At 50.0% G+C, this 27,274-nt stretch overlaps 1 protein-coding gene across 1 annotated transcript; it reads left to right on the top strand.

The window, feature by feature from the left end:
• The first annotated feature begins 8,884 nt into the window (after positions 1–8,884).
• Positions 8,885–19,474, top strand: LOC128722850 (protein piccolo-like). The gene is made up of 6 exons (XM_053816536.1): positions 8,885–8,955; positions 13,464–14,338; positions 14,687–18,717; positions 18,805–18,967; positions 19,047–19,215; positions 19,297–19,474. The coding sequence occupies exons 1-6, from the start codon at positions 8,885–8,887 to the stop codon at positions 19,472–19,474; spliced, it is 5,487 nt and encodes a 1,828-aa protein (XP_053672511.1).
• Positions 19,475–27,274: the final 7,800 nt, after the last annotated feature.

Raw genomic sequence — 27,274 nt, 5'->3', positions numbered from 1 at the left:
AAAAAAGGGCCAACAATGCTCTGGTTCTTGGTACACGTGGTGACCCAACCGAAGCAAGGGCACAACGTTATTAGACTCACCGATTGGGACGAAACGATAGTGTCTACGCCATGCGCACAAAACCTGAACGTTCGCTGACTATCTCCCGGGGCGAGACGGTAAGGACATTGAGACTGGGGTGTTATTGTTTTTTTTTTTCGTCGTTCGCCTTCGTATCTGCTGGAGCCACTAGCAGAGGCACTTCAACAGTGCTTTCCGGTGGCAGAAAAGGTACGACTACCGAGAGAGTTAGTCGCCACGGGAGAGTCACCTGACTTGTCTGCTGGCACACACCGATTCCTGGGGGTTGGTGCTTTGGCTTGTTTGTTGCGAGAAAACGCAGCATATCGTTGCGCCCTAATAACGCGGGTGAAAAGTGCCGACGAACATATGGACCTGGGTGGGTGGGTTTCCTAATTTACGGTGGGACATGTTGCATTCGCCACCAGTTGGTGCTGAAACCTGGTGGTCAAAACCTCAAGACCTCAATACCTCACTGGGCACTTATTTTACTCGAACGCCTAGCAAAACTGTGAAAACCTCACAACATGCAAGCTAGGCCTTTGGAAACGCTGCAAGCCGACGGTTGTGGTTTCCGGTTTGCGGGTAAAGAAATGCCCGAACGGTGGGAATGCAACCGGATGGTTTTGAGAAGGACACCAGTAAATAAATAAATCCTCCTTTTTGCCCGAACGACCTGCCGTCGTTCGGAATTCCACACGACGTGGACTCACAATGGACGTGCTACCGGAGCAATTCATTACGATTAATTGGCTTTCAGGGGGTGGATCACGTGGGGTTGGAGCCACGCCTGTGTGTACTTTTGTGGAGGTGCAAATTATTCACGTCATTTGCAAAAAGGTGGCCCTTTCTCTCTCTCTCTCTCTCGAACGCGCGTGTTTTGGTTGCCCCCCCACAATGACAAAGTTTATCGTGTCAAGGTGTATCGGTCGCGACCGAAAGTTGATTAGCCGCCTGTGCGTCTTTGAACCACTCCCACCCACGATGGGGGATGGTTTTTCTCCTCCTCCCTCCCCGGGGGGCCACACAAAAACTTCCAAAACGACACCCACCACCCAGTGATAGAGGGCTTCGTTCTCAGGCGTGAGTTTTCCCCGAGTGGTGTAACCGAGTTTAAGTTACAACCGCCCCTAAGTTTAAGCTGCTGCATCATGCTCATCATCATCATCATCATCAGCGCCGTCATCATCAGCATCATCATCGCCGTCGGCAAACCTTCCGTCGGTTGCGGATGGCTTCCCGCGGTCAGGAACACGATACATTACGACGTTTACGACACGTTACACACGTTGGTAATGGATTTGTCAACCCTCGGTGCTTTGCCCGGTGACCCTGGCAGCACCTTTACCGGGATCCATCCGGTGCGGCACACGAAACAAAAAGCCACAGGAGCAGCGCACCGTTGGCAAACAGATGGCAAAGACACGGACCACGGGAACGTCCGCGTGGCTTTTCGTCCTTCGTTTGCTGGCGGCTGATTGTCGCACGTGGCGCGAGAGCGCGCGCTCTGCTTCGACGGGGACACGGGGACAAATATTTAAAATTTTATACACACTCACACCCACACACACATACTTACGTAACAACTGCTCCTTTTTGTAATCCCACTGTTGGTCGTTTTTTTGTTCTCCGCTCAATGGAGCCCGCTTAAACGAGGACACTGCGTGCGCCTGGTCGGCCAAAGTTTCTCTCGGGGCGTTTTCAGTGACCGACCGACCGATGATGATGTCGCCGTTCAACGGAGGTCGCCTTTTTTTATGATTCGCCACCTCCGGGACCTGCGAAGCTTTCTTCCACGCCATCTGCAGGCATCTCACTTTCACGCGAGTTTCAAAAACTAGGGCACAGCTACCACAGGGTTTTGCAAAACTTGTAACACTTTGGTCCGGACGCTCTTTGCCAGGTTTCCCTGGCTGTTCGCGTTGGGAGTGGGGTGAGTTTTTTCTGGCCCCCAACAGGAGAAGGTTGCTGGCGCTTTTGCGAACGCTAGCCGAAACGTCAAGTCCGCCTGCACACACATTGTGCCTTTCCGACGGTGGGCGAAGGACGACAAACATCTTTCCCACCGCGCCAAAGGATATGGCTGTCGGGACAAAAGAACATCGTATCGATACGTGGCGTTGTTTCGTATGCAAAAAGGAGGTCAACGAGATGAGCTTGCGAGAGCATCGGATCGGATGCACACGGCAAGAGCAAAGTGGAAGCAAAACGGCAGACGATCCACCGTTGTTTGTAGTTGGGGTTTGGAACGTTATTATTGCCACGCCGGCGAACGAGGTTAACGATGCACGGCGGGTTTCGGGTTGAGCATTTTAATCAATATTCCCGATGGAACTTTCGATCGCTTCGGTGTAATTGGTTGTATTTGTGTGCTTCTTAGCGCTAGCGCTAGAACTTTTTACTCCACAATCCGAGCAGGAGTAAGCGCTTTGGCATTGTTGCGAATCGCTCTGCATTGTTTGTCTTCATATTAAGCGCTCGCAAGGCAACCCAAAAGCATTTAATATGCAACCGATTTTCATTAGCCTTACAATGGGAGCGTGCGCTGATGTCGCTTTTCTTCAATCTCCATTATCCTTTTGCGTTTCCGAGGGACACGTTTAATGTGGTTTTATTTCTAGCCACCTTAAAACGAGCTTTCAATGGTTTCAGCAGTGCAGTCAGCACGAAACATTAAAGCATCCTTAAAGCTTATCCCTCCCCCGCGAATGTCGTTGCCATATCGATCCGATGCTCCGAATCACCGCGTGTGGAGCAGAACGTGCTCGCATGCCGTTGCGCTAAGAAGCACCACGAAACTCGTGATCTTTTTTCGGCGACCCAGACGACCATTTTTGCGCTCGAATATTAACGGCGAATTCAGGGAGTCGTTCGATGCCCCCTTGTACCTTTGCCTATTAAGACACCATTGCGACACGATTGCTGAAAGCAAAAACAAAGCAAAAAAACAAGCTGAAATAAACCGCCCCAAACCACGGCAGAAGACGCGGGAGTTTTACTGCATATTGAGCATGATGAGCCGGTGCTTGGTTTTCCATTTGCGGACGATGATGGAGCGAAAGTGGCGTTATTGGTGGTTAATGCGGCGCGTCGTAAAAATATTAGCAGCTGCTGTGTTTTGGAGCTGGCGCGCGTAGTTCGCCACTGATAAAGAAGCAATCAGCTATGGTTTTGATGGTATTTTTAAAATGAGTAGTTCACGAAAACGGAGCCACCGCAGAAAAAGCGACGGAGCAAGCTCTGGCGGTTGTTGGTATCGTGCCTGATGGCAGATATCTAATCAAATTTATTTGAAAGCATGGAAATTGATCGTAAAGATCTTTTTTTTTATTAATTTTTCTCTAAAGCGAAGCAGTTTAGCAGCTAACCTAAGCAATATGCCCGATTTATATTAGCTCCTTGAAAACGTTAATTTGTTTAATCTTGTTATTGAATCTACTCATCATGCTTAATACGTATGTGAGGAAGCTAACACCAGTAAGAATGATTATAATTCTGTTATAAAACGTGTCATAATGCTCATCATGCTATGGGACACGTCATGCCATCCAAAACTACATCGTACATTTGCATCTCGGATCCGCTTTTTACCCATTCCATATGCTGTGAATGGCGTCAATTCGGATGCCGGCGCGCAATTTGCCCATCTTCTTTACGAGCCCAATCCGAGTACATTCCACCAGGCTCCGTACGGCAGTTTGTGGAAAATGCCACGAAGAAAGCCTACTCCACCACATGCCGACACTCTCTCCCCCACCAGCAATGTCCATTCATCACGGCTCCTAACGATGATGACGACCCAGCGTTTTCTTCGTACATTGTGCGTCACCATTCGCCGGCGATGCCGAGATGAAGATGTACCGATTTTCTTCACAGCCCCAGGCTCAAGACATCGATCCGACACACACACACACACACACACACACACACACACACATACCGTTAACCATCCCTTTCAGGCAACTAGTTGCCCGCACGAATCCCCAAAACCAGCGCTGTGGACCTTTCGCAGACGCAATCATTCGTGCGGCGCACTTTCGCCCTAAGTAGCACTCCATGGCTGAATGACATGGATCTGCAAATGAAGAGTAATGTTGACACACACACAAAAAGTACAACACACACACACAAATCCCGCTTCCTAGAGCGGCTGGACCAACCCGGATGGTCCTTTGCGTAAGCCTGTGATGGCCAGTGCTTTCTTAGCATGCCGGCCACAAATAGCAAAAGATGTTGACCAAGCTTTTGCCGCCGGGCTGCGAGGATGCAAGGATTGTGTCTGGATGAAAGGCAAACCGGCACTTTCGCCACCCTTTCGCTTGCTCACTTCCTGCGCTTCCTGCAGGCAAAAAAGGAAGTGGAAAAAATAAATCGGAACAAAACGCAAACGAACGCCCCCGTCCCCCAGTTCAAGGGGTGGCCGCCCATCCGCCCCATTGGTTCCATTGTGAAGTTGTGAAGGGAATAAAGGGCCGAACGTGGCGCCCCCTGGATCACGATTGTGTGTCCTGGTCGGCGATTGTACGCAGATTGAATCAAATGCAGTGCAGTGTCCTCGGGAAGGATTCTCGAAGAAGCGCAACGAGTGGTTTGGGTCGGTGTGGGTGGGGGAGGGCGGTGCAGTGCAATTCTCAAAGAAAGGACCTTTCGAATGAACGCCCTAGTGGTGGGTGTTTATGAAGCAAACGAGACTATTCACGAAGTTCGTCTTTCGGTGGCAGTTTGCGCAATGGTTTAAGTTAACCCCAAATGAGCTGTCCGAGCTTTTATGCCCTTGTCATTTGTTATTATCATGTTTTGATCATTACGCAATGGTGGAAAAAATCGTATAAATGAGTTTTTCCATTTATTTAAGTAACTTACAACCTCGCAATAGCGCCATTCTCTGCCTACATCCTCAAACTTCGAATGGCTCAAAGATAGGAGCGTGGAATAGACACGTTTTTCTGATGCCCTAGCAAACCTACAGGATCAATCGGCGTGCCGGAATGGGACGAAAGAATAGGAACCTTAATATCATTCGGTTACGAAAGTTCACACGAACTTCGAGCAACACACGGTCTCCACCTGCGATCGAGCCGAGCGGCAGATTCAGTGCCTCATGAAGGAATGATTGACTTTACGGCCACCACGGCGCGTTCGTTCGCGTGCTAAATATTTTATCAAGCACAAAATAGAACCGTCTCATAAAAGTAAAGTGCGTTATTATGATTCCCCGTTCCGTTGGCTCGTAGTTTCGCTCGATGGTAGTGAAAAACCCATCGCATCCATATCGTACGGTGTTGGTGCCTCGTTTGCCACAGTACACACGCAAACGAACGATCCTGCCGCCGAGGATGTTTGCGAATGAGGCTTTCCGTTTTCGCACGCGCGCCCTTGTGTGTGAGTGTGTGCATTTTTCTTTCTCCAGTAACAAACCAGAGGAGTCTGCTCCGGGCCAGGAGTTCTTTCCCGACCGCTTCCGTACGCTCTCGTGCAGGAGTATCTGTCAAATGGCCGGGAAACGGCGGCTTTCCACGGCGTCGTACTTTCGTTTGATTTTGCTCTATTCATCTGCGTGGCTTCGTGGCAACATTTTTTTTTTTCTCTCTCCCTTCTTTCGCTGTGTCGCTCTCGGCCATCTAAAAGGACCTTCAGTCTTAGACGAACAGCACGTGAGGGGAGATCCGCGACCAGGACAAACGAGTATTTCCGCGCCACCGAAAAACCCACTGGGCTGCTGGCTGGGAGAGGCGAGAAGGATAAAATGGAATATTTACGCCTTATTGTGTAATAAAAATCCTCTTTTCATTCATCTCTCCACTCGGTTTAATCTTTCCATTCGTGCGCCACATCCCTCTTGCGCGCTTGCCACGTCTCTTTCAAGTTCTCGTCGTCCCGTTCGTCCTGCCATTTCCCGGGTTGTGCTCCGTTTTTTTTCTGTCTTGCCTAGCTTCTTTAAGGCCACCACTCTGGCTCCATGCGGCCTCACCCTTAACTGCTGCTGCTTCCTGTCATCCGTCCTTCGGAAGGACTCACTTCCGAAGCCGAACAACTATTGCGTCGCTGGTTTTTTGCAGCTGCCTCTGCTATAGGATTGGTCCTTACAGCACACACACACACGCGCACACACAACGTGGTCGTACTAAAAACACTCCTCGTTCGCGAGGTCGCATCTGTCCTCGTCAGCCAGGGCCGGGCTGGCGTGAAAGATGCTTATTCTTTATTGTTTCTTTTCCACGCGTGTGCTCACGTCGTTTTTCGCTGTAGTGGTTTTCATTTTGTGCCGCTTTCTTTTTTTCACTGGTTCTCATTGTGGTGGAGACACGTGCAGAAAAGAACGTCGAGGGAGGCGTGAAGGGAGACGTTGCCAGATTCCTTCGCATGCCTTCGGTGCATCGTTGTGGTCTTTTGCACCATTCCGTCTTGGAGTATCAACCATTTAGTGCCAAGTGGAATTTGTGCCTGATTCGGTGCTTGAATTAATTTTGTTACAAAAAAGAGGAAGCAAATAAACAAAATACAAGCTAGTAAAAATTATACTAACTACTACGTTAAATTTTAATGTAGCTCGTTCTAACATGCTTTACTTGTTGTTCACTTAACCAAGACGTTGGAGCACAGACTGTGTGTTAAGACTTAGTTCAACCCGTTTAACAATAAATGTTAATCATTCATACGAAATTAAAATTGCACCCTTTCATGAAAACATTCACCCTTTCAATAGCGAGGGTTAAAAGAAGGAGGTTATCGATTCCCACTACCAAGAATAACTTCAGCTTGAAAATGGTTTAATATGGCACGCACCCTAAAAACGGGATGCCCTGTCAAATAGGTTCTTTCGGGGTTCTCGGAGCAAACAGTAACAGTAAAATTCTACTAAGCGAATGGTGGCTCGCAAGTGACGCCAGAACAAAAAGAAATCAAACAATCGTTCCCCACAGAAAATCTCTCTCCTACTCAACCCCCCGACCAAACACATTCCAAAGCCGTCCCAATCCTACGCAATGTCCTGAAGCACGACACTGATTATGTGATGATTATGGTAATTGAAGCGTCATCGATTCAATGGCTTTTCTTATACGGCGGCATGCAGGAATAATCACCGCGTGTTCGCCTCCAGCCTACGGACTCGCGTAATCTCGCGTAAGCGTAACGGTGTATGTCACTCACGCTTACGCTTGTCCTTTGGGCGTCGAACGGTCGATGCTACAGACCCCCAGCTACAGACCGATAAATTGTTGACAAACATAAGGGACAACTCTCGGGGGACCTCTGCGACGCCGGCATAACGAAACCCCGCAGCAGCGCATCCCAATTTCCGCAGCGCTCGTCGTCGAGGCGCTTGTTGCTTGTTGCTCTGATTAACAAGATCCACCGTCCGTCCGTCCGACCGAAAACCAACCAGCCATCGTAAAGTGTCACCAGAAACTTCATCAAAACACAAACCGTACCGCCATCAGCTGCGATCATCACATCTTTATAAGCTATTCGGGCCCTCCCCCGGATGAAAATGGGCAATTGGAGACCACAGTGACGGGCAGGCTCCGTCAGACATCAGTGCAGTGCGCTCTCCGGCGCTTCGGTTAGGCGTGTAATGCTATACCCACAACAATCTCTGCTGCTGCTACCTCCCGGTGGCCTTCTTGAGCGCAGCTTCTCCCAGCGGAGGCCAATTTAGACGAGGGGCAAACGAACGAACGACCGACCGAATGCCTCGCAAAAGGCTCCTCATTGGCGTCATATTTGAGGCATCAAATTCGAAGCGGCTCGTTGTGCGCGCCCTTTTACTGGCAAACGCTCCTCTCGCAAGCATACATACCGCCCGTGTGGGATATATGTATATAGATATGTATTTATGTATGCGCCTGCGGCAACTCGAGCAACCATCTCCGACTCCGGAGACGACGGCAACGATGATGATGATGATGATGATGATGATGGTGATGATTTCACTTAGATCAAGCCCACGGGACAGTTCCCGCCAGCGTATCGTAACATATTCCACTTACGACGGTGAATCTGCTGACGCCGTCAGACATCATTGATTTTATGGTGCCCGTCCCATCGAGCCCCTGCGACCGGTGAAAATCCCACGGGTGATTTGCACGATAAGTACCAGTGGCGTGAAAGAGAGAGACCTCGCGTGGTGTGAAGAAGTGGGTGAACGAATCAATGATCCCTCCCAAACCAACCAAACCCAGTGGATTAACGGGGAAAAAGGGAATCATAATGGGGCGGCGCACCATCGGATAGCCCGGAAGTTCCTTCGGGATTTCCCACAACGGCGGGAAGGACTCGTTTATGCGCACTCGATCGCACACCAGCTTGGGTGATTTTCCTGCAAACCGATCGGGAGCGAATTTTGTGAAAAGTTTTCCCACCTTGCGGCCGGGGTCCTTCCCTTCCTTTAGCGGTTGGGTTTTTTGGCCGCTCAATCGACCCAACACTCCGGAGCCAAGTGTTCTCGGTAGAGCTGTAAGAAATTTTATGTAAATGAAACGCCCCCTCCCGCCAGTTCCGTCACTTGCGGGCGTCAAAGGCCAGCGGAAGGACACACGCCTCGGGAAGCGGAAAAAGGGGAATCTTTTTGCGGCCAAAAAAAAAGGTTGATAGTGGGGTGGAATTCGCTTGCTGCGGTTAAAAAGGCACAACCAAACCGAGCGTGGAGTTTTTTTTTTTAATTTACACTTTCTGTGTGCTCACGTCACGCCCTCTCTTTCTCGCTCTCTCTCTATTTCCCACCACAAAAATGGGGCGCGCAATCAGGACGAAATTAATTTGTAATGCGTGATTAGGTTAGGTGTAAATTGGTTTGGAGGGATTTGGTGGGCTGTGCGTCGTCATGCCACGGCCATCTCATCATCATCCTCCCAAGGTAAAGCCAAGCAACCGAACCAACCGCCATCGCTTGCGGCAACGAACACAGCTCTCGTGTGCGCTGGCAGACAGGGACGATGGGTGGCAGAAAGCATTACCAAGGATTGGCAAGTAATTAACCGAGAGATTAGTAACACCTTCTGCCTGCGGTGGTTCTGACGCGTTCGCTTCCTCGAGGGCTCCGTTCGATCGTAACCGGTGCGATTCCGACACAACTATGGACCGTTTTTGCTGTCTCCCCAACGGAAGCCAATTGATTCGTTGCATGGGGGCTGGTTTCAGGTGCGACGATGCACGTCACACCTTTAAATGGGACGATAGGGATGTTGAAGGGACAAACGGTGAAGCTCTTGACTGGAAGGTGCTTTGGTGTGTCATTTTAGCGGACTTTCGAGGGTGCTTCTACACCTCATGACGAATGTGCGTTAACGTTTGATCGAGTGGCTCGTAAGGTACGCATAAAAACGCTTGCCTCGTGCACAGCTGCGTTAAGACGTACGTTTAATAAAAAAAAATAACGATCCCACCACACTCAGAAGAGAATAAACCGCCATCGAACCTCTACGCTTGTCGAAAGGTTCCACTTCCAGGAACCTGCTCCAATCGCCGAAAGCTCGATTTGTGACACCCAAATGGCATCAGTAATTTAATCCCCCATCCGAGGCTGCTGCAGGATTGTGTTTCTCGTGATGCCTTGCGCACCAAAAATGGCACTTGAGTTATTCGAACATGAGCCTTTGCGTTTGCTTATCGCGTTCGCGTTGAGATAACGTACAACATGTCGAAAGTTGAATTTCGTTTGCCCGAAAAGTCGATGGTTAATGGGAAAAATGATCGTGAGCAAAAACAAAATTTCTGCAACCTTGTTAACGGGCAGCAAACGGGAAAAAAGTCGAAAGAAGTCCATCAAAAAGTAAAACATATCTGCAGCATGGAACGGACGTCGAGTAGAAACACCAAAAAAAAAAACCCCAGCCCATAAACCGCCATAAATCGGTAAATCATATAATTTGGTGTCGATTCCGTTTGTCGTCAGATCTCACTCGGGGCGGCGAGGAAGGAGAGAAAACACAGGCCACGGGGGATCATGCTGCCACTTTTTTTTTTGCTTCTGCTTTATTATCATCAAGAGGGTTATAAAATATTCATCATCGGTTACCGGGCCGGCATCGTTTCACGCCCGACGCCAGGTGAATTCGATTTACATGGTGCAAGATTAACCGACCGTCAGAGAGAGCGAGAGAGAGAGGGTGTAGCTTTTTTTTGTCTTTTTTTTTGCTTCTGAGTTTGCTTCTTCGCGTGTGCCGTTTCGTTGCAACCCCACCACAGACAGACACAAAGCTAAAAAAAAAAAGGACTCACCCCTTTCGGGCGTGTTTCCACGCGGGCTTCGGCGACCCTTCATTGCCTTTTTATTATCGTCCTGTTTGTTTTGCGCTTTTCCTTCCCGTTGACGCAACCCCCGATCCGAAGGACTCGTTCGCTACCTCCCCGAGCGTTTTATCGCGAAACTGGATTAATATCAGTTTTATTGGGTTTAAATTACTGCGCAGTTCGCGCGAATCCGGCGTTCGCGCGTAAAAGTGCGCCCCAAAACCACCCGGTCGAGGGGCATATTCGGAAGTGGAAAAGATCGGATGTTCAATTTTTTTTTTGCTTGCCTGTTTGTTTGCTCCTCCTTCTTGCCTTTTTCTTTCCCTAATGAACCCCCAGGCTACGGAGTTCGGTGCAGGAAGGAAACGATTTACGGTAAAATCAGAGAGCGCCAGGATCAGAAAAATCTCGGCCCACGGACGACCGGAACGGGAAACGGAGGCACTAACATGCTTCCAAAGGGGGAGGGGAGGGCATCCAAATCAAACCCTATGGCGACCCTAAAGGGCGTTCCGAAAGATGAATACCTAAGCATGGGTTGGGTGCGTGGAGTTTGGAGTTTCGCGCTGTCATAGAAGAAGCAGAAAAAAAAAAACGCGAGTCCTTGCACCTCGCGCGCAAGAGACGGCGCTTTATTCGTGAGGGTCGAAAACTTGCACGATTTATTTCGTTCCACACTCTGGTGGGAAATGCCACACACCGAAGGGGAGTTTTTCAAGGGAAGGCGAAAAGAAAATGAAACCGACAAATTTTCACCGCGCGTCCGCAGGATTCACGGCCCAAAGGCCGGATCTCAGAACCCCAGAACGGTCTGTGGCAAGGGCGCGAATAAGTCGTCAGCGTTCGTTGCGGGCCCCCTTTTAGGGTGTGCACTGTGGTGGTGGATTGTGCACCCGGTAGGAAACGCGTAAAGTATCTATATTTGGACATTCGAAGCACCCTTCGGGCTTAACTCAATTATCGTGAGATTTCTCACTTCACACGACGCTGATGAACTGTGGCCCCGTCGTCGTCGTCGTCGTCGTCTGGCGTTCGTCCCCTTTTTCACGGTGTCGTTGTCATCGGGCAAGTTGTGCCGGCGGTTTGCTTAAGATTGAAGAGAGTTTTACGATAACCACGTTACCCTGCTGGTGTCAAAATGTTTGAATAGCAAATGCTACCGATCGGGGGATCGCCGGGTTTGCTAAGGATGGGACAAAAAAGGGCCACTTTCTTTTTAATTAATGTGATTTTTAATCTAAAAGGTAATTCAAATGAGCGATAATATTAGCCATTGATTTTGTTCAGAAAATGTCCAACTGGGGAGCATTATTCTTAAATTGAACCTATCAATGTTACACGATTAATGGTTATTAATGTTAGAATAAAAAGCTCATTTTTTACATGAATTTAAAAACGTAATTGCATAACATTATTAAACCTTTCCTCACATTCTGTGACATCATCATTCGTAATTCGATTGGCCCCTGGATGATGTGGCTCGCTGTTAAAATGTCCATAAACTCTTGAAATGCACAAATTGTCTAAGGCCCCTCGTTGAAGCAAATGGTTTATCTCCTTTTTTTATGAACACGACACGTAACACGCTGTACCAAGCGTGCGTGTCACCAGCAGCCGCTCAGAAGCGCTTCTTTCCATTTGTAAAGACGTAAAAAAAAATGCTCCCTCCAGTGGGCCAGCAAACGTAGGGGAGAAATAATAAATAAATCCTCCCTACAATAATGGCTCGAGTTGAACCCTCGAAGACACGGCGGGAACCGTCGGGAAGCGTGTGTGTGTGTGTGTATTCCAAACGCGAACGCGTACCGCTGGAAAATGGTGAAAATAGCGCTAGCGTCCTTGGTTCTCCGCTGCTCGATGAGTCGTTGCCGCGGCCAAACCCTCTTCAATCGGGACAGCAAACGACGATACCAGTGTGGGGGGGGGACCCAAACCACAACCAAACCGACCGACCGACCGAGTCAGTAAAACAGCAACAGAAATCACACTACTGGACGGTTATTTCGCCACGCTACGGCCACACCGGGGGCAGAAGACTACGAAATAGGGACAGCAGCAGCGCCAAGCAGACGACACGACGACCCTTTTCTGTGCTGGTTGATGCGACATAAGAGTCATGGGAGTTGTTAGAAACAGGCTGTCCTTAGAAAGGGACGTGTTACGACCGGTGAACCACCGACTGGCGGCGAATCTACTGCCACCGAAAGAATCAGATTTTTTTGTCCTCACCTTACGCCACAAAAGCAAGACAGGGCTGTAGGTCTGCATGAAGTGAAAATTTAAATAAATAAAAAAAAACGAACGAGGGGAAATAAATAAAATTGGATATGTTTGGGGCTTACCTTGGCGGTCCCGTTGTTTTCGCGTTTCCAGCAGCTGGGTGGCTTAAGTTTTTCTCTTGGATTCGCTCAAAAACATGCGCCTAGTTCGCCTACACCAGAAGAGGTCCTCGCTTCACACTCAATGGCGTTGTGTGGGTTTTTATTGTGTCCATCTCGTTTGAGTTTCTTTTTTTATTTTTGCAAAACGAGAAGCTTTCAGTAGCACTATATCGCAAAATGTGTTCGCTACCTTTGCGATTTGCGTAAATAAGCATGCCACATTCGTGAAGGGGTTGATTTTTCCCGCCAAAAAAGGACCTCCTAAACAACACACCCCTCACGAGCCGACCGATGCGACCGATTGTGCGCGCTAATTACGTGAAGGTGACGGTTTTATGCAAATCAAAAGAAACCCCAAAAACGATCCAGAACAGCAATGAATATCTTACGGGCGACGTGATAATGGATGCAGCTTTCACGCTGAATTACGCGCCCCATCCCTGAGCCGGAGTTTTGTTCCCTGTTTTTCTTCTCGAAACCGACCCAGTTCGGTTGAAAAAGGGGGCGCGTTAGGTATTCAATTATGGCGTTAATTGAATTAGAATAATTACCGTGTCTAATCCAACGCGGCCTCGTGTCACTGGGTGTGGAAAGTAAAGTTAAAATTAATATGGCTAACTTTTCGTTCTGAACCGCAGCGATAAAGCTGGGCGGTTGTTCGAGAGAAAGCCTGTTCAATTTGCCCTATTTTGGAAAAGAAGGATGTAGGCTGTCGGTTGCAGGTGTCTCGATTCATTGCACGTGCTCGATTCGATTGTTCACTAACGTTTCACTCTTTTGCTTGGTTTTTTTTTCTGTTTCACTCACAACAGGTTACTATCAACCGGCTGGTCCGCTGATATCGCCCCACCTGCTCGGTCAGCCACCGACGTCCCAGCACGGGCCCGGTTCGCTGGCCAGCAAGAGTGGCCTCGATGGCGACGCGCTCCTGCAAAGCCCGCAGCTTCCACCACCGTCCTCGACGGCCGACAGTACGGACAGCGACGTCCTGCTGACAGGTACGCCCGGACACCCGGACGACGCCCTACCGATGGGTTTCCACCCACTGCGCCCGAAGGCCGTAGCCGCAGCCGCCGCAGCAGCAGCTGATGATGCCGATCGTTATTTTCGTTCCATCTTTGCAGGTGGTGGCGCCGATCTGGCCCATCGCGCCCAACCCTACGGTGGTCGGTACGGTCCAGCGCCTGGAGGTGGCCCACCCGCCAGTCTCTATCCGCGGCCGATGCAGATGCACTGTCCACCGACCTATCTGCCGCCCGGTTACTACGCACCCTCACCCTACGGTCCACAGCATCCGCCACCGCCACCTCACGGGCCACCGCCCGAGATGTACTACACGCACGCGTATCCGGCCCATTTCTATCCCAAGTTTGCGCCTCCGTACTACCCAACCAGCCGGCGGTACTACTCCGGACCGGGTCCCGGACCGGAGCACCATCTGTACGAGCAGGCACCACCACCCACCAGTGCCCCGGGTCCACCAGGACCGCCTGGGGCGCCGCCATCGGCGGCACAACTCGTACCTACCGGACCGCAGGGTCCGCAGCACCTCGAGCACTATCCGTATCCGGCGTACCCGGGTTACGGTAGTCCCGGGCCCGGGTCCGGTGGCCAGTGTTACTCGCGCAACCTGCAACACGCGCCACCTCCACCACCTTATATGGGTAAGCCAATGTATGACCGCGAACTCAGCATCCTTCATCACTGCGCACCCGAGTACGTCACCAGCCTATGTGTCCTTTTTAGTACGCGTGTGGGTGTGATTTTATTGGTTGGTCCTTTTGTGCATGCCCCCGAATTGCGCTCCTTTTGTGCGGAAAGTTTTTTTTTTCACATTTTTCATTTGTTTCGTTGCGTGGGTGTGTGCTTTTTTATATCATTTTCATGCTCAATTGTCCGCACTACCGTTCCGCGGAGCCTTTGCGTGATTGTCATTCATTCCATCAATCGACCGGTAATCAATCCTTTCGTCGGCCTATGCTAACCTTTTTTTTTTCTCCCAACCACGACAGATGCGCATTACACAACCAACTGTCCATGCCCGATGCAGTGTCCAAAAAACGTCAATGCTGGGTCCCTTATTGGTATCAAGGCCAGTAAGGGCCCAGTAGCCACAAACAACCATATCGTACAAAACGCACCGAGCGCCAGGATGAGCGCATCCGAACCGATCACAATCTCGTCCAGCTCGTCGTCGTCGGCATCGTCCTCCGATCCGGCATCACCGATTCCGGTCGATTCGCCCCACGGTACGCCAACGCAACCGGTGACCGCAGACGTCGATACACCGCCAAGTCAAGCCGCCAACCCGAAGCTGCAAACGCACCCGGTACATGGGTCCCCCTACCACGGGCCCCATCATCCGCATCCCGCCCATGGCCAACCGGGTCATCATGCGCATATGCACCCGTACCATCATTACCATCATCCGCCCCGGCATGCGGATGTCGTGATGCCTACGAAACCCGTGGCAACAACGACGTCCACTCCGACCGGGGGTACTACGACGACTGCCGGAGTACAAGCTGGCGTGGCTCCGACGGTGGTGACGACGACATCCGTGACACCGGTTCACCCCCATCAGCATCACAGTGAGAAGCTGTGCTACAAAACGGAGCAACTGATCAAACCGGAAGCTTCCAACGAGCTGCTCTCGACGCCGATGCATTACGGCAGCCCGTACCACAATCCGTACCATCACCCGATGGAGTACTATCACCACGCGAAGCTGGCCGACCTGAAGGAGGAACCGCACGGTGCGCTAACACCGCCCTACTCGATCGCCAGCAAGATCGCGCTGCTCGAAACGCCCGATCTAGCGCCAATCAGTCAATCCCGTGGAACAACCTGTGAGGGCCGGAACCGGTCCAAGGACGACGGTGGGAAGACGCACGGTCTCGAGGCACCACTCGCGGTGTCGGGTGCGCTCGTGAAGCAGGAAATCGAAGAGTTCAAGCTGCTGGAACCGCTCATGACGGCGGTGTGCAAGAAGGAAGACTTCGAGGAAACGGGCCCGGCGATGACACCGGACCTGCTGGATGACGCGCTCGTGATCAAGAAGGATTGCGACGAGGAAAAGCCACCCGGCGATGGGGCGTATCTGCACCATCACCACCACGGGGCGCATCCACTGGCACCGGTGGATCACCACCATCATCTGCATCACCATCACCATCTGGAGCAGGTGCGGGTTGCATCGCATCTTCCGCATCATTTGCATCACCACAGTGCCAGTACAAACCTTCTGCATCCGCGTTATGGTCTGCAGCAGCAGCAGCAACAGCAGCCACCACTCATTACCGGGTTGCTGGTGGAGAAGGACGATGAGGAGTCTGACGCCAAACTACCTCCGGACAGCAAGAGTTCGCTAGCGGAACTCGTACTCACGACGGAGGCCTCCCAGACGGACCCGGACGCCAAGGTGACGGTGACGACTGTGGCCTCGATGGCCACCGGGGACGACGGGGAAATGAAACCGGCGGACGTACCGGCAGCCGGAAGGTGCGATGCCACCCACCACCAGCAGCTGAGGGAAAACAGTAGTGATAATAGTATTAGTTTTAGTGATAGCCTAACCCCCGAAGCCGCTGGTGGCGTTGCCGAACCGCCCATGAGCCGGCGGGTGTCGAAGGACGACGCAAAAGTACAATCACAGGACGGTGCCGGGGGGCTCGATCCTCCATCACCGGCGGTGATCCCGGCGTCCACCGTCAAGCGGAGACCGTTGCTGGTGGCGTGCAAAAAGTCAACGTCGAAGCAGTCACCCCCGAATAGCTATAAGAATCTGATCAAACGTACAAACGGTGCCGAAACGGGTGAGGACGGTCCGCTCGTCGAGTGTCCGGAACTGGTGGAGCTAAGCGAAGAGGAGGAGGAGGAGGAGGAAGAGGAGGAAGAAGACGAGGACGATGAGGAAGACGAGGATGAGGAAGCGCTGCAGGACGACGAAGGCGAGGACGTGGAAGACATCGAGCTGGAGGAACAACGGCGAGTGGAGGCCGAAAGGCGAACCAACGCGCAAGGATCAACCCAGAAATCGCGTACCGGTGGTACGAAGCAACCCCCCGGAACTCGGAAGCGAACCAGCACGCAGCAAACCGATGGGCGGCGAAAAAAGGCAACAAATGGCAGCAGAAAGCAGCTGCCGATGCCGGTAACGCCGGTCGACAAACGCCACCGAAAGCCGCAATTGCTGGCGATGAAGAAATGGGCCACACCAACGGCCACCGGTACGGCGAGGGCACGTTTCGTGAAGCGTTTCCACCGGGTGTTCCGATCGAGCATTCAATCGCTCAAACGGTTGCCTGCGTCCTTGCGCGAGCGGCTGCTGCGTCGATCCAACGTTAAGCTTGTTCCGGTGGAGGCGAATGGTCAGAAGCGTATCGTAAAAGCCCTACCACCGGCGGTGGAGAAAATGAGCGAACAGACTGACGTTCCCGAGCTATCCTCAATGCAAGCAGCACAACCAACGAGCGAACATGACGCTAGCATTACCGAGACGGAAGCAAAACGGCCAGAAACAGTGCCTGGAGATGGGCAGTTGTTGAGCGAACCAGACGCGGGAAGCCACGGTGTGGCCACGAGTGCTGAAGCAGCAACACCGGCTGTAACGGATGTAGCGACGCCAGACACGCCAAAGCCCTTCAGCCTGCTGTCGAATGTCGATCGTACGATCGATCTCGTTGCCAAAGGATACTTTTCCGAGCCGGAAATTTTACCCGGCACAACAGAACTGCAGGTCCACTCGCGAGCATGGTTGAAGAAGCTCAAGCAGCAGCAGGAAGGACGGTCACATTCGGAGCAAAGTCGCGGAACGAAGCGGCGCGATCGCAGCGGTGGTGAAGGTGCGGAGAAAAAGGGCAAACCCAAGAGCTCGCCGTTGGTGGTTGATGTGTCGCCATCACCAGCCCCCGGGCAGACGGTCAGCAGCAGCCAGAGCAAGAAAGCGAAAGCGAAAGCTAAATCGACTAAAAGCGGACCTGCGGTGGCACCTGGAAAGGATGCTGCATCGACAACAACGCGTCCGGTGGTGGAGAGTGAAGCAAAGGGCAAGAAAAAAGCACCCTCGAAGGATCGCAAAAAGGAGCAAGCTAGCCGAAAGCGGAAGCAAAAGCAACAAAGTGTCGACGATGAGGATCGTGCCTGTAAGCGAAGCTCCACAGTCAAGGATGCGCCACCGGTGGGGACGAACGTTTCGTTGTATCAACGTGCCACTTCAACACCGATTCCGGCGTCCGGAGAACTGTTTTTGGCCAGCCATGACGAGCGAGATGCGAAGGATGACGACGATCGCAAGATCGACGGGTTGGATGATAGCGCCGTAACGCTTATGGACCAGTCGTCGGTGTTGGACGATCGCGAGACGGATTTTGACGACGCTGCGACGATGCTGGTCGAGGACGACGTGGCAAGTGTCGACACAAACGTCCTCATCAATCGCCATAACAACAACAACAACAACAGCGCGGTTACGGATAAGAACAATCGAGCCGCCGATGGGCAGGAAGCGATGGAAGACCAGGATATAGTTGTGGTGGCCCCACTGCAAGCGGTCATAGCCGAGGGCAAAGAGGGTAGCGAACTGGAACCACCGGAAGGCATCGAACCGTACATGGACGATGAGGAGCCAAACGTGGAACAGCGATCGATTCCGGCAGGGAATCTGTTGCCTTCGCAGGGTGAAAATCTTTTGCAGCAACCGTACGCACCGTTAGTGTTACAGCAGCAGCCATTCGCATCCGTGGACGATCGGCCACCGAACCTGGGTGTCCTGCTGGACTACGATGATGAGGATCCGGACGAGGAGTTGCTGGTGCATAAGCGCGGATCGTCGAATCGATCCGCTAAGCGACGCCGCTCGCGTTCGAAAACGAAATCGAAGAAATTTAGCTCGAAAAAACGGCACCGCCCGTCGGCACACCAACGGCTTGCGGTTCTCGAGCTGGAGCAGATGATAGTGCCAAAAAAGGGAGACGTTAATCCGCGCTGGAGCAACGGCTGGATCTGGGAGGGACAGCCATTCCAAGGGAAGGTGTTTTTAAACGTGAGTCGCCATCGCAAACCAACCTCCCCTGTATTAGGGTTTACTAATCGTAATGTGTGCTTGGCACATTTTGTGTGTTTTCTCCAGAGTGACGATCCGCCGGTGCTGCGCACGTGCTATCCTGCGATGCGCCACTCCGAGGGTGACATCATCAAACCGCGAGACTGCGTGCTGCTCAAGGCGGGCAGCAAACGGGCGGAGTTGCCGTACGTTGCGAAGGTGGCACACCTGTGGGAGAACGCGGAAGATGGTACGACATTTGCCGGGTGGCAGGATCATTCAACCAGGAGATCACCGTTTACTAAGCAAGTTTGTTGGGTTTTCCGCAGGTGAAATGATGATGTCCTTGCTGTGGTACTACCGACCGGAGCACACTGAGCAAGGCCGCCAACGTACGGACGGTCCGGACGAGGTGTTTGCCTCCCGTCACAAGGACCACAACAGCGTGGCGTGCATCGAGGACAAGTGTTACGTGCTAACGTTTAGCGAGTACTGCAGGTAAGCTGGTGGCCAACCGATCCCAACCACATGCTCTCCCCAACCGGCTCATTCATCGCGCTTTTTCCCATCACGTTTCAGATTCCGACGGCAGCTGAAAGGTTACGAGGAAAACATCGAGGAGCAACCGTCGATCGTTCCGTCCTTGAGACGGGAAAATCCTCGCCTTCCACCACCCATCGTATCGCCTGAGCTGGTGATGTACTGCCAGCGGGTGTACGAGTTCCGCTTGAAGCGGTTGCTTAAGTCCACCTCCTAGTGACGGTGGGACTGTGTGCAGCGGAGTCACGTGCGGGCCACGAAGGGCAGCAGCAACACCACTGCCCCCGGCGAATCCGTTGCAACAACAGCGACTGGTGTTTCTGACTGAGTCCGTTTGCACCTTGTTCCTGCGGCGCCCAAGCTGCAAACAGGCAGCATCATACGAATATACGGCAACTAACATATCCTGGATCCATGCATGCTCATAGGGCCGCCTTCATCCGGTCTAGTCTCGAACGCGGGCAGAGCCCTATGGCGGGCCAGCTGCCCTAGATGGCCTGGCCGCTTTCCCGCGAGGGGGATCCGTTACTCACGCGTCTCTCTCGGATGTTTTTTTATGTTTCAATTCATCTGTATTTTATTCACGTATTATTCTTACCTGTACTCTTATCCTCTCGGTTTTATGATTCAAGTGTGCGGTCTGCGATGGCTGCCCTGCGATGGGGTACCGATGCTTGTTGTTTATTTGGATGATCTGTTAATAATTTTATTTGTACATAACAAACGATAAGCCTAGCGTGTCTTGATCGTGCAATTGAATTGTACCATCGGCAATGCGTTTCCAGTCGTCGTAAATCGACTAGATTTAAGTTTTAAGCAGCAACATCAAACAAGTTCCCAGCCAACTCCCAGTGTGCGTGTGCAAGCGGTTTATTAGGAAATGTACACGAGCGTACGGTGCTCGTCTTGCCACACTTATGCCGCACAGCACGAGAAACACGTGTACCAGACAATCCGAAGTGCGCGATCCTCATGAGTCCGTGAAACGTGCGCAAGGATTCACAGGCCATCCGAGATATGGTCATGGCGCAGAAGAGTTCTTAGACGACCGAAGGATGTGCTGCTGCAGGACTGTAGCTGCCGGTCAGGCGAACCATTGAAATTGCATTTGATATTTAACACTACTGTATTGACCATTCATATTATTGCTGACGGCCATTTGAAGAAAGGACACAGTGTCGGCAGGTCGTGTATAGCGGTTTGTCAAGTCAAGCAAGAGAAAACACAATAACATGAACGGGAGAAAATATTAAACTAACTGTAGATTGATGGGATGAACGTGGCGGACAGTGGAAAGATTTAATAGGTATACAAAACATGAAAGTATATTATATATGAATATATACATACAACATTATATATACACCAGGTATTGTAGAAGGAAAACAGCAAAACAAGCTAAGCGTAAGAAACTAATTGTTATAAGGCAGGTTAAGCGTATACAGTACCTTATTATTTAATTGACCTACTGTTAGGAGCGAAAAAAAAAGTATTGTATAGCGGCCGCGCCACCAAGGCATGAAGAATTTACTAACCGTGGAGCATATTTAAGTAATATCACCGTAAGTAATCTGTACTCAAACGCAGCATACGAAGCTCAGAACAGCGGCGTTGAAACAAAACATTATACACTTTGCGCAACGCGGCCATGATTTTGGGTGGCGGGCGATAAGCTAAGAAGGAATGAGTACGGTTAAAGTAACGATGGCAAACGGTCGAGAATGATCTTAACCCTCGGCACAGTGAAAAGAGTTCCATATAGTTTTTGGGGGGCGATTTGTTGCAATCCTCATGAACATACCTCCTGCCGGATTCTTTTAATTCTATCGACAGCAAGTTCGGCTGGCTTTTGCGCTTAATCGATAGCGCAGTCAAACTATTTGAAATCGCCGTAGCTTTACGTGAGGTGTAAATGATTGATTTCGATACCTTGCTTTCGGCTGCAGCATTTACTCTGTGGCGTAAGTTTTTAAGCATATTATTTTAACCAGTAAACAATCTAGATTGTGCTGATTAAAAGTTTACAAAATTGATTTTTTTTATCACAAGCCAGCATCAAATCTTCTTCTTTGCGAAATGGGATGTAGCCTTCTATATTTGAATACTCCAAGCAGTCACTTTTAATATATTCAAAATTTGACCACTTCCTTCTAGACTTGGCTATCTGGAGTCATATGCTTTTCAGTGTTAAAAATACACTAGATACAATGGTCAATGCATTCTATCAGCATCAAGTCAAATTGAATGTTCTGTGGTCCTATCGTGGAATAGAATTCCCAATGAGAACCTTCTTTTTCCCTGGCCAAAGCAACATATTTATTTTAAAACGGTATTGTCGGCGTCAATGTACTGCAGTTGCAACACGTTGCAGGAAAGGGCATACGTATTTGTAAGGAGATTTTTATTGTTACATCGTGAAGGGACGAAGCACCGGTTCCGAGGGGTTCCAAAACCAGACACATCACGGGACGCAAGAAAAAGAAAAGAATCAAAATATGCGAAAACTGCTACCTAAATCTTATCCCGAAACTCGCACGGAAACAACCCTGACGCCGTGGAGTGAGGAAAACAATTAACCAAACCAAATCAATATTATACAAAATTTTAACCGATAAGAACATACCGTAAGGGACGTTTTAAGTTTCGATTCTGTTTTATGGTGCAGCGCGTAAGAACACGTCTGATGCCGCGATGGCTAAATCCCAGTAGAAAAAAGTGGTGATAGTGGTGATCCTTCTCGTTCTCATAGACACGTTTCGTGCATTGCGTGAACGTAGTTGGGGTAGTATGTTTTAGTATCTAGTACGGAATATTTAACCTATCGGTTAATTTAACTAGTTTTCCGCAGAAGACGTAGATGGCAACCATGCTAACACATGTCAGGCGCTTGGTTGGGAGAAGAAAAAAAAACGAATAAATTGCTTTACTCGTTCCATTTATATTTAAAGTTCGCGTAGAAGGAAAATGGTATAAACGTTAACGCCTGCGTTTTACGATAAAACATTCTGGAAACGGTTTAAAAAAATCAAAACTAACCAGGAAGCAGTAGAATGTGTTTCGATTTGTTTATTGCTGCGTTGTTCTTTTTTTTATACCGATGTTTTATCGCCCATTTGCTGAGACTGGGACAGATGTGAGGAACACGATGTGCAGAGAGGCAAACATGGAAAACGATTTAAACACTAAGTACACAACTAGCTCCTACGTGAACAAATCAGGAAGAAAATAAAATAATGTAAAAATATACAAAAACGCCGTGAAAAAACGTGTATTATTGTCATTGTGTTTTTATTCAAATTAACGCTATTTTTTTTAATTTAAGTTATGAATGTTGAAAAATTTAAAAATTATCCCTAAAATCCATACGTGTCTTTTTAAACCATTTTCGAAAGCCGCTCCATGACGTTCGGAATTCGAACTCGAATTAAAATGCCTTTCTTGCTTGTGTGCGCCACAAACGTCAAACTCCAAATAGGCCTAATGCTCTGAAAAGCCTTTAGAATCGTCGGGCGGATCGCTTTCTTGTGGAAATAGAAATAATAATTCGTGTACGGTGTGGTGTGTTTGCGATTAGGAAATTCAACGTGTAAAACAAACCTGCGCGAACCGATCGTCGCTTTCTCCGGAGACATCGAAAACAGCAGCATCTCAAGCATCTTTCCACGAACGCCGTTCGCAGCAGTTTTCTAGCTGGGGTTAGTTTCCTCCCCATTACGACAAAGTGGTTCACACCGAAAAAGGAGGAAAATACCACTGCCAGCAAATCGCCCTTCCGATCGATGGTCTTGGGGTTCGTTGGAAAGCATTCGAAATGACACGCAGCTTGAAAAACGTGGAATTATTCGGCCAATCGCCCCAGCAGTGCTGCGGAAAATAATTGTCCGATGGGCTAGGCCGTAAAATGTCGATAAATCACAAGGGTGCTCTTCCTTTATGCACGGTGTGCACCTAGCTGCAGTTGTTCCACAACAGTGCTTAGTCAGACAAGGGTCCTGCATTAGAAGTTTTTTTCCCACAGAGTCAGCTAATTCACGGGTTTGTCCGGAATCAGATATTCTGAGTGTTCCGATTGGAACGGGTGGAAAAGTAGCAAACGTGTAGTTTCGTAGGAGCGTGCGAGTGCGTGCGAGCGTGTGTGTTTTGTTTGAGTTTTTTCATTCATTTCATCGATCTCCCCAATGCGGGACACGTTACGACGTAATTCCTAAACGATGGTCACTAGGTTTTCACAGTTTTCCCGCAATAACCTGTCCATTACTGGATTGTGGCAAACATTTTTCGATTGTAGGGCCTGTTTTTCAATGATCGACGTACATGGTTTTGACAGAAAAAAAGTGTGGCCTACAGCGGAAGGGCAGCAAGCGAGATGGGTGTAGCGTGTGAACGAGAAAGAAAGAGTGAGAGACAGGCAGCTAGAGAGCATGAGCGAGGAATAATTAGAGAGCGAAAAGAAGGGCGCCAGTGTGTGCCAGGAGGCAGTGAAAATTATGATTTGGTCGTTAAGCATTTGCTGAATTGCACCGCGTGCAGAAATGCACGAAAAAACACCAAACGCACATTGCAGTGGTTTGACAGGTTGTTTTTTTTTGGTTGGTTTTACGCAGGAGCGCCACCGTGTTTTAAACGCTCATTGTTCCACGACGTGACCTGCCCGTCACTTATGCGAAAAGAGCAGGCCGTGCGAACGGAACAATCCCGTACGGAGCCAGTCGAGCTATCGTGCTCTTTCGCTCCTTCTCGCTCTTCGCGAGAGCGAACGGTGATTTGCTCACCGCAGCACAGTGACAGCGAGCGAGCTAGCAGGCCAAGTCACCGTCGGGCATATTTCACTTTGCGAAGGAATTTCATTGAGACGGTGCCTGCCCGCTGCTCGTTCAGCTGGGAACTAAAATGGTTCTTTCTTTCCTTCCCGTCTAGCCGAACGCAGCGCGAAAAAGTGACCGTGAAACCGTTGTGCGTGCAGATTTGTGGCGAACACAGCACTCCCTATCAGGCAAGGGCGGCCGCCAAACGTGTGACACCAGCGAGCGAAGGCAGTGAAGAAGGAAAAAAGGCCCGCGTTCTGCTCGGGTTCGATTCCGTCAATCGAACGTCGAACAGGTTCACCACTATCACCTGCCACACACGGGCACGGCCTGATTGGTTCTAGGCGCAGCAGTGACAGTGAGTGCAACTACCAGTTCGTGGTTTTAAAACCCACCAGCCGGACGTGTGTGTATGTGTGTGGAAAGCAAAGTACGCAATACTGTGCAGCCGGAAAAGTGTTCGCCGCAAAGGTGCGAGTGAAAAACGCGACCGTTCTAATCGCACGGGGTGTAAAAGCTATTCGCAGTAGAATTCTCGTCGCGCGGATGAGCCAGCAGCGGCGAAGGAAGGTGTTGCGAGTGAGAATCGAAACCGAATGAATGTGCGAACAAACCCACAGCGCGAGCAGCAGTAGCCGTAGTGAGCGTTAGTGAGGCAAACCCCGAGTGAGACGCGCTTTATCTCACTGCCGTGCGGTAGTGAACGGGAGCGAGAGTGAGAACGATACGAGTGAAGCGGGAGCGCGCGCGGTGAGCAGCAATAGTGAGTGGTTTTACGGCGTGCGTGCGCGTGTGTGCGACGAGTGCGGTTTGCGTGCGTTTTTTGTTCGATCGCGAGCGCGAGAGTGCGTGCGTGGGAGTGCGCCGTAGTGAGCAGCGAGCTAGCAGGAGCAGCAGCATCAGCAGCAGCATCGTCCGTCAGGCGGTGGGAGACAGGGGCACTTAGTGAGAAGCGGCGGTGAACAGCAGAGCAGGAAAAACGGAGCCATCAAACGACGACGGCGGAGACATGAGTGGTCGGCCCAGGACTACCTCTTTTGCGGAGGGTAACAAACAGCAAAATTGTCCCGTCATGGGGGCAATGAAAATCATAAGTAAGTACCACCAGTACATGTTGTGGGTGAATATTGTGGATTTGGCATGCTGAATCAAGAGGTCGAAGGGAGGGTCATCCTCCACGGCCGGTGGCCAACACGAGCATAGGGACAGGGTGGCCTAGCAGCCATTTTTTCTCCCATCTCACTACATTTTCTAAAGCATCGCACAGCTTTTAATAGTGAGCTGGCGCATCGTGAGCGCTCGTTTCACACCTGCTCTCCTGCGATTCTGGCTCACTTTTGTCGTATGCGCTCTCTTTCGCTCTTTCCTGTGAGCTGCTTGCTCCATTCGACGACTTTCAAAATGGCGTCAGACGTGCCAGAGAGCGAATGCGTGTTCGGAGCAGAGAAATGTGGGATGAAAGAGCGTGCGGAGCGATGCTTGAAAAAAAGAGAAAGCCAGCCTGCCTTGCTGACTCCTTATCCACACCAGGACACCGCTGCAATCAGGACTATTCTGGTTGGATTTCGGGGCGATATTCGTTGCTATAGCGGATTGCGATGTTTCGTAGAAACAGCTATACTTTCCGTGCAGCCTTATTTGCTATGTCTAAGCACCTAACACCCAGAGGGCTCTTGCTAGGGGCTATCGAAGCCCTCTCAAGGGTAATTCCATTGAAATTGCACCAAGTTGTGCATGCAGCATACAACATGTTCCGCTAAAGGCTTGCCAAAGGGTTCTAGGGAGTTCGTCCTTTTTGCGAGCGAACTCACTCGTGCGATGTTGTGTGATAATAAATTACGCATTAGAGCAGCATAGCTGCCATTGCTCACGGTTGGCGATGTCGAAGAAAGAAAGAAAGAGAAGGAATGAAGTCATCAGGAGAGCTAAAACGAAACGGGCTGCTGATCACGGTACGGCATGGACATTGTGTCAAAACGCGTGCTTTCCCGACGCATCGAAGTGGCCCGCTCTCGCGTTTTGACGTAGGAGAAAGAACTAAGAAAGAACTGAGAAAGAGAGCGAGCGATAGAGAACGAAATCGTGCGTATTGGTTGATCTAGAGTGCGATTATTGCTTCTTGAAGGGTGTTCGAAATGTGCTCTACCAGCCTAGAATCACACGGGCTTGAGGGCTTTTTGTCAAATCAAGAAGACCTGCGATGTAAATGTGCTGCTGATAACGACATCTTCCTAACGTTACGCCTAGCCCGTTATTCGGATGGAAATTAAGGATGACTTCTTTTCATTATCAACGGGCTCCAGGTGGGTGAGCTACGAATCATTGTGATCGTTTCTATTCGGTTGCCATGTTGCTAGCTTTTTGAAAGTTTTTTTCTGCTGGTAGAAACCATTGCTGGCGAGTTAAAAAAAAAACAAGTTATTCTAAACGACTTTGTTAAACTTGGGTGCTAGAGATTTGGAGCTTTCAAATATGTGTAGGTTTATGATACAATCATGAATAAAGTTTGAACCATGAATGTTTTATTATCCATTGAAAAGATACAGTAATAGGGTATAAAAATCAATAACCTGCAGCAACTCGGTTTGGGTAGCTTAGCGTTGGTGAGGATTTTTCCTGTTTTGATTTGTATGGTTTTGAACGGTGGAAAAAATCGCGATGGAACCCATGGTGAAGGTGGCAAATGAAACAAAATCTATTGCTTTCAGCAAAAGATGGAAAAAAAACATCGTAACATAGCATGAAAACAAACCATTCGCCATTCGACGCGCTGGTATTAGCGAGTCATGGGGTTATTATACACCCTTTCAAAATCGTACGCTTGCCAAGGCTTTCTCTCTGGCCCTTTCGTGTTCGTCGAACTTTGCATCGGATCGGATAGTTTTTCGAGCATTGCTAGGTGTAGCAATAAATTAAAACAACATATAGCAAAGGTTTCGTACAGCCCTTCAGATAGTACGGGAATCCGATACGTTAGTAAGATTATTTGCAAATTTAATTTATTTTCGCGTGCTAGCCAATTTTTGCTTTGCGACTCTAGTGTTTGCATTTTAACGTCGTTTGCGGTTTTTAACGCTCTCAATCACTCGCAGTATCTTCACAAATCATTACTCGATCGTGAGAACAAAGAACGCATTCGAATTCCATAGCGATTGTTTGATTGTGCGCTTCGGATGGCCCTGCGTGCAGTGCTGTTTAGCTACTTTCAAGAT

This window comes from Anopheles nili, chromosome 2 (genome assembly GCF_943737925.1).
Source record: "Anopheles nili chromosome 2, idAnoNiliSN_F5_01, whole genome shotgun sequence".
In the NCBI taxonomy this organism is placed as follows: domain Eukaryota; kingdom Metazoa; phylum Arthropoda; class Insecta; order Diptera; family Culicidae; genus Anopheles; species Anopheles nili.
Note: the sequence above shows the minus strand (reverse complement) of the source record. Positions and strands in the feature narration are given on the sequence as shown.